Consider the following 6,723-nt stretch of genomic DNA (forward strand, 5'->3'; position numbering starts at 1 on the left):
AAAGACAACTTTACAGATAACTACATCCTGTGCTTATATTTGGGATATACTTACACTACATACAGAAGTTTATCTGACATTCCAGTTTAATTGCGTGTCCTGAGTTCAACCTGGGGACCCTCCGGGAGCCAGCCCCGCCCCTTGCACGTCCTCCCCCGCTGTTCTCCTCATCACCCACGCGTCCCCACGTCCAGGGTGGAGGAGAGGAAGTGGGGGCGCCAGGCCCCACCGTGGGGCAACTGCAACGGCCTGCGGGCGTGCAGGCTATAAGAGAGGGGCAGGTGGGCACAGAGGGCAGAGACACTGGAGGCCCCGCTCAACCATGACCCGAAGCTGCAGGCTGTGCGGCCCTGCCCAGGCCGCCGTCCTGCTGGCCGCGCTGCTGGGCGGTGAGTGGGGCCCGGGTCTGTCCCTGGGCGTCCGTTCCTGCCCCTCTACGCCCTCGCCCTGCCCCCGGCGGCCCCCCTCATCCTCCCGGGGAGTGGGAGGAGGAGGAGGCTGAGGTTCTGAGTGGTGAGGTCTGAACACGAGGGTCTCTGGGGACTCCCAGCAGGGAAAGTCCAGATCTAGCGGCGCCCTGGCAGGGGGACCGGTGCCAGCCCCCTCCCCTCTCTGGGCAACAAGCGCGGGATGAGCCCGACCCGGTGGGTTCCCGGTCGGGGTTTGGGGGGCGCGCCTCCGCGTCGCTCACGGCCCCCACCGCCCGTGCCCCCAGGCCCGGCGCTGGCCTCGGAGATCGTGGGGGGCCAGCGGGCCCGGCCGCACGCGTGGCCCTTCATGGTGTCCCTGCAGCGGCGCGGCCAACACTTCTGCGGCGGGACCCTGATCGCGCGGAACTTCGTGCTGTCGGCCGCGCACTGTCTGAACGGCCTGTGAGTGTCCCCGCGCGTCCCCAGCCCGGGTCCTCGTCCTCCCGCCGCGCGAGAGGTCCTCCTGCAGGTCCTCCTGCGCCCCGGGCGCGCTCTCTCCGGGGCTCCCGAGCCAGGCGCGCCCCGATAACCTCCCGTGCCCCCTCCAGGAACTCCCAGTTGGTGCGCGTGGTGCTGGGGGCGCATAACCTGCGGCGGCGAGAGGCCACCCGGCAGACGTTCCGGGTTCAGCGGGTCTTTGAAAACAGCTTCGACCCCTTGAGCCTGCAGAACGACGTCACGGTTCTCCAGGTGCGCGGCGGGGGCGGGGCGGGCAGGGCAGGTGCAAAGCCGGGGGTGGGGGTGGGGAGGCGGCAGGACACTGGGCACACGGCTGGCGGGGCAGACCTGGTGCCGACCCCCATTTCTCTGTGCCTCAGTCTCCCACCCTGTACAACGCAGAAGCACACCTCCCCTCCCCGCGCAGGGCTGTCAGCGATGAGATGAGATGCCCTCGCCACCCCACCCCCCACCGCGGAAGCTCTGAGCAGCTGTCAATCGCAGGGCTGGTGTTTTTTGTGCCGGCTGGCTGAGGGCAGGACAGTCTCCTTCGCTGCAAAATGGGGCAACATTCCCCACATTCAGGCCGGTGGGAGACTGCAGGGAGAAACCTGCCTTTCCCTGCTGCTTGCACCGCTATGATTTATTCTCCGGGAATGTTCCAGAACAGGGCTTTATGGTCGTTGGTGTGGCCCAGAGTTTGTACAGCTTACTGCACTCGAGACAGGTCCAGTGACGACCTGGACCACAGTGCTTGCTCCTACTTTACAGACAGGGAAACTGAGGCTCAGAGTGGGAGGCGTCCTGCAGCGTGGGTGTCCTGGTCTGAAACATCCCAGGACCTTGGTGGAGCCTCGGGTGGGGAAACCGGGGCCCCAAGAGGCGCGGGTCAGCACTTACCACCGCCCGTAATATGCCACTGCTCTGTCCCACCCACGGCAGCTCAACAGGATGGCCACCATCAACAGCAACGTGCAGGTGGCCCGGCTGCCCGCCCAGGGCCAAGGCGTGGGCGCAGGGGTGCAGTGCGTGGCCATGGGCTGGGGCCAGCTGGGCACAAACCGGCCGCCGCCCGCAGTCCTGCAGCAGCTCAATGTGACCGTGGTGACGGCCCTCTGCCGCCCCGCCAACGTGTGTACCCTGGTGCCACGCCGGCGCGCTGGCATCTGCTTTGTACGTACCGTGTTCCCGACCCCCCGAGCCCCCACCCCACTCCCACCCAGGCCGCAGCAACTGGGGCTTGAGCCAGACCCCTGGAAGGACTGCCCGACCCTGAAGAGTGGTGGATGGGGGCGTGAGGCTGGGACTTGGAAGCCCAGCCTCCCGAACTTGTCCGGCTCCACAGGGGGACTCCGGCGGGCCCCTGGTCTGCAACGGGCTGGTCCACGGGATCGACTCCTTCATCCGAGGGGGCTGCGGCTCGGGTGTCTTCCCGGACTCCTTTGCCTCCGTCGCCAACTTTGCAGACTGGATCAACTCCATCATCCGCCGCTATGGTGATGATGACGGCCCCTCTCGCCACCCTAGGGACCCTGCGGGCAGGACCCGCTAGAAAGGGCTGCTCCTGTCACCCCACCCACCTCACCTGCCCCTGGCTGGGCCCTTCCCACGAAGCATCATGTGGCACCTGGCACAATAAAAACACTCAGTTTTGTAGAATGTGCCTGGGTATTTGTTGGTTGTGCAACCGAGTGTCGAAAGTCCTCAGGGCGTCTTGGACATGTCACAAGTATGCTGCCACCAGGTGGCGGCTAATTCAGGGCACTGAGGTAAGACGTCCCTCCCCCACCCTCCACCAAAGGATGCCAATGGCCGTTTCTGGTTTTTCCTCCTGTAAAACATGGTTAAACTAGTGTTGCAGGTGGCAATGATCCAAAGCACTGTGGCAGGTGCTCACGAGTAGTCACAAGGCACAGAAATCACTCTGAGTCTTTGCAAGTATTCACTCAACTAGTCCTCACTGGGTGGGGAGAAAATCCCTCCCCCCACCTCCCCAGCCTTTTGCCTTGGCGGGGGATGCGAGGTGGGGCGGGCAAAGCAGAGCAGATGTTTCACAAACACCCAGCCCCGAAGGAGTCACAGCCCTGGGGGAGTTGACCAGCCTGTACCCCTCTTCTGCCTCCCTGAGCCTGGGAAGGAACCTCCTGGGGCCGCAGGTGGGGACCACGACACACGTCGCCTCCACCATCACGCAGCTCACAGTCTGACGGTGGGAGAAACGCTCACCCATGCAAGCAAATAAATGGGAGAAGTAACGTCACATAATGCCCCCTCCCCGCCCCGCCCCCACACCAGGAAGCCAGGATAAATCTCTCCCTCTCCCTCCCCTCTCGCCAAATCGCCAGCTCCTTCACCCCTGCACCGCCCCCCGCAGTGGGCCCCACCCCATGGCCGCTACTTTTGCTTTTCCCTCTGCCTGCAGCTCTTTCCACGGGCTGTCACTGGGGCACACCTCCCAAGTGCCAGTGGCTCAGAAAGGCCCACTGCCCTGCAGCCACTTTTTCCACTTAATACTATACCCCGGCGGTCTTTCCAGGTGAACAAAGCATCCGGGGACACGCAGGGTTATTTATCGAACTGTCCTTCTTGTTGGGTCATTTCCAAATTTTGTTGCAATTTCCAACACTCTTACTTACACAATCTGGACTCCACATCCGAATGGGTTTTTGTTTCAGAGTTTCTGATTTTAATAAGAAAACATGTTGGGATCTACCAAATCACATTTGCTATGTTGTTTTCTATTTTTCTTCTCACTGTGAAGACAAGCAGAGGGGAAAAGACTGTGCACTGTTCCCACTGGGAAGAGCTCGATTTTACGGAGGGGCTGACTGAGCTCCTGGGCTGAGTCTGGGGTCCCTGGGGCCACAACAGGGGAGCCTGGTGAGGAGAAAAGCCATCGAGGAGGAAAGGAGGAACCAGAGGCAGAGACCTGACCTTGTTCAGGTGCCTGGATCAAGCTACACCTGAAGGTAGACCCATGAACTTTCCATATGATTTCCTTGTGGAAGGCTCCACCCAGTTTGCCTCAGGTTTTCTGTTGCTTGCACCCAACAGTCTTTCCAGCTGCCTCTACACACCACCTTTCCAATATTCTGCTTGTTGGGGTATCAAACTGCAGAGCCAGAGCAACAGGGACAAGAGTGCTGACCTCTCCCCTACCCCCACCTGACCTCCTCTCCAAGTTTCAGGAGGAAGAGAAAGAAGGGAGGAGCAGAAAATGAGGAAATGGGTTGTTTACAGACTATGGTCTCCAGCTGCTGTTGCGAAACTTTGGGACTGGAAGGGCACTCTAGGGAGACGGGGCTGGGGGGACCCCCTCTTCTCTGCCCGCTGCCCATCCAGAGGGGCTGCTCCCCACACCCGGGCCGGCCCTGCGCCAGGCTCACAGAGGCGGGAAGTGTGCCCAGCAGCCTGTCTATTCTCCTGGTACAAAGTCCGTGGGAAACAACCACGCCCCTGTGGAGGGTGTACAGGCAGTTTCCCTTTGCCCAGCTGGCCCACTGCCCACCAGGCAGAGAGGCCCGCCCCCTCCCACCTTCATAAAAGCACCCCCAGGGCCCCGCCTGGGCCAGTGCCACGGCCACGGCAGCACCATGGAGGACGGCTCCCGGCACCTGGTGGCTCTGATCCTCCTCGGGGTGGCCATGTGTGGTGAGTGGATCTGGGCCCGGGGTGACCGCTGGGAGCCACCAGCCTGCAGGACAGTCAGCCGGGGGTCCCCCTCCATCAAAGAGGACTGTCCCCCGGCCCCACCAGGTGGGCAGGGAGGGGGCAGGGTCCACGTGAACAGGAGGCTCAAAACTTCTTGGTGGCTTTTTGTTCTTTTTGGCTGTGCCGCGTGGCTTTCAGGATCTTAATTCCCTGATCAGGGACTGAAGGCGAGCCCTCCCCAGTGAAAGTGAGAAGTCCTAACCACTGGGATGCCGGGGGGAGTTCTCAAAACTCTGAATCTACCTTTCCACACACTGGAGAACCGGCAGCCCGTGGGGACAACGGCTGGCGGGGGTGTTGGGTTTGGGCGGCCCCCCTTGCCGTATGTTTGAGTTGAAGCTGCCAGGCCCAGTGTGTAGGTATGGAGTTTGCCCCAGACTCAGTCACTCCCTGGCATCTGTCCTCTTGGGCACTCTGCCCTGGGGCCCCTGGAGCGTACAGCTCTGTGGGGGAGGCTTGTAAGGATGGCATTCCAGGCCTGAGGGGGGCTGGGGCCGCCTCTGCACACAGAGGGAATCTGAGGGCTGGGCTGCAGTCACCTGCGAGGTCCTCACGCCGACCTGCCTACCTCCAGCGGCACAGCCCCGCGGCCGGATCCTGGGCGGCCGAGAGGCCGCGGCCCACTCGCGGCCCTACATGGCATCCGTGCAGGTGAACGGCAAGCACGTGTGCGGAGGCTTCCTGATGGCCGAGCAGTGGGTGATGAGCGCAGCCCACTGCCTGGAGGACGTGTGAGTGGCCCGGGGCCAAGAGCCGGGCTGGGGTGGCGGGGTACGACGGGGGTCTGACGCGGGTGCACCCCACCCCCAGGGCCGACGGGAAGGTGCAGGTGCTCCTGGGCGCGCACTCCCTGTCGCAGCCAGAGCCCTCCAAGCGCCTGTACGACGTGCTCCGCGCAGTGCCCCACCCGGGCAGCCGGCCTGACACCATCGACCACGACCTCCTCCTGCTGCAGGTCTGTTAAGCCTAGCCCCAGCCCCCTCCCGCTGTCCCGGGGCCCCGGACCCCGCCCCGCCCCTGACACCTCCTCCCGCCCCACCCCCCAGCTCTCCGAGAAGGCCGTGCTAGGCCCCGACGTGCAGCTCCTGCCCTGGCAGCGCGAGGACCGCGACGTGGCGGCCGGCACTCTCTGCGACGTGGCCGGCTGGGGCGTGGTCAGCCACACCGGCCGGCGGCCCGACCGCCTGCAGCACCTACTCCTGCCGGTGCTCGACCGCGCCACCTGCAACCTGCGCACGTACCACGACGGCACCATCACCGAGCGCATGATGTGCGCGGAGAGTAACCGCAAGGACACCTGCAAGGTGCGCGGGCGGGGCGGGGCCGAGAGGGGGCGGGGCGCGCGGGAGGGCGGGGCCGGCGGACCCGGTGGGCGGGGCCTTGATGGGCGGGGCGGGAGGGCCGGCTGGACGCCCGCGCCCGACCTCACGGCCGCCGCGCTGCCCGCAGGGCGACTCCGGAGGCCCGCTGGTGTGCGGCGGCCTGGCCGAGGGCGTGGTCACCTCGGGCTCGCGGGTCTGCGGCAACCGCAAGAAGCCCGGCGTCTACACGCGCCTGGCGAGCTACGCGGCCTGGATCGACGGCGTGCTGGCGGAGGACCCGGCCGCCTGAGGAGGGCCGAGGGGCGGCGGCCGCGGGGGCCCGAGCAATAAAGTCAGCCACGTCCGCACCGGCCGCCTTCGCTGAGTGCGCGCCGCCTGCGGGGGCTCTCGGGGGCAGAAGTCGGGGAGCCTCGCACCCTGCGAGCCTGGCTGGGGCTGCCAGCGGTCGCCTCCCCTCGCCGTCCCCTGGGAGTTGGAGGGGCGCCCCAGGCCCACGGAGGGGCGCGGTGGGGCTGGGCGTGTCCCCCTGTCCTGGCTTCCCCAGCGGAGAGTGAGGGCCTCCTGTGTGCAAGACCCCGCTGCGCGCTGAGATCTAGGTACACACACACGTGTGGCAGGACCCACGTCCCAAATGGGAAAACAGGCTCAGAGAGGCCGTGGGACTCTCCCGGGGTCACACAGAAGCTCCTGAGCAAGGCCTGGAAGTGAGCCCTGAGCCGCGACGCCTGCGTTCACAGGCCACCCCTAGGTGCTGCGCGGGTCACTGCCTGTGCAAGGCGGAC

General features: G+C 64.9%; 2 protein-coding genes across 2 annotated transcripts; both read left to right on the forward strand.

Moving 5' to 3' along the window:
* Window positions 1-302: 302 nt before the first annotated feature.
* Window positions 303-2,564, forward strand: ELANE (elastase, neutrophil expressed). The gene is made up of 5 exons (XM_057710043.1): window positions 303-389; window positions 716-872; window positions 1,019-1,160; window positions 1,851-2,081; window positions 2,254-2,564. The coding sequence occupies exons 1-5, from the start codon at window positions 323-325 to the stop codon at window positions 2,458-2,460; spliced, it is 804 nt and encodes a 267-aa protein (XP_057566026.1). The 5' UTR covers window positions 303-322; the 3' UTR covers window positions 2,461-2,564.
* Window positions 2,565-4,187: 1,623 nt separating this feature from the next.
* On the forward strand, window positions 4,188-6,280 carry CFD (complement factor D). The gene is made up of 5 exons (XM_057709640.1): window positions 4,188-4,559; window positions 5,194-5,350; window positions 5,430-5,574; window positions 5,666-5,923; window positions 6,069-6,280. Exons 1-5 carry the CDS (start codon window positions 4,502-4,504, stop codon window positions 6,228-6,230), a joined length of 780 nt encoding a protein of 259 aa, XP_057565623.1. The 5' UTR covers window positions 4,188-4,501; the 3' UTR covers window positions 6,231-6,280.
* The last annotated feature ends 443 nt before the right edge of the window (window positions 6,281-6,723 follow it).

This window comes from Hippopotamus amphibius, chromosome 15 (assembly GCF_030028045.1).
Source record: "Hippopotamus amphibius kiboko isolate mHipAmp2 chromosome 15, mHipAmp2.hap2, whole genome shotgun sequence".
Classification (NCBI taxonomy): Eukaryota; Metazoa; Chordata; class Mammalia; order Artiodactyla; family Hippopotamidae; genus Hippopotamus; species Hippopotamus amphibius.

Bases quoted from the DNA above. Each gene is read 5' to 3' on its own strand.
- ELANE (XM_057710043.1), top strand. From the start codon at position 323: ATGACCCGAAGCTGCAGGCTGTGCGGCCCTGCCCAGGCCGCCGTCCTG. The intron at 390-715 runs GTGAGTGGGGCC...CCGTGCCCCCAG, and splicing joins GCTGGCCGCGCTGCTGGGCG to GCCCGGCGCTGGCCTCGGAG. The intron at 1,161-1,850 runs GTGCGCGGCGGG...CACCCACGGCAG, and splicing joins ACGACGTCACGGTTCTCCAG to CTCAACAGGATGGCCACCAT.
- CFD (XM_057709640.1), top strand. From the start codon at position 4,502: ATGGAGGACGGCTCCCGGCACCTGGTGGCTCTGATCCTCCTCGGGGTG. The intron at 5,351-5,429 runs GTGAGTGGCCCG...CCCCACCCCCAG, and splicing joins GCCCACTGCCTGGAGGACGT to GGCCGACGGGAAGGTGCAGG. The intron at 5,575-5,665 runs GTCTGTTAAGCC...CCCACCCCCCAG, and splicing joins ACGACCTCCTCCTGCTGCAG to CTCTCCGAGAAGGCCGTGCT.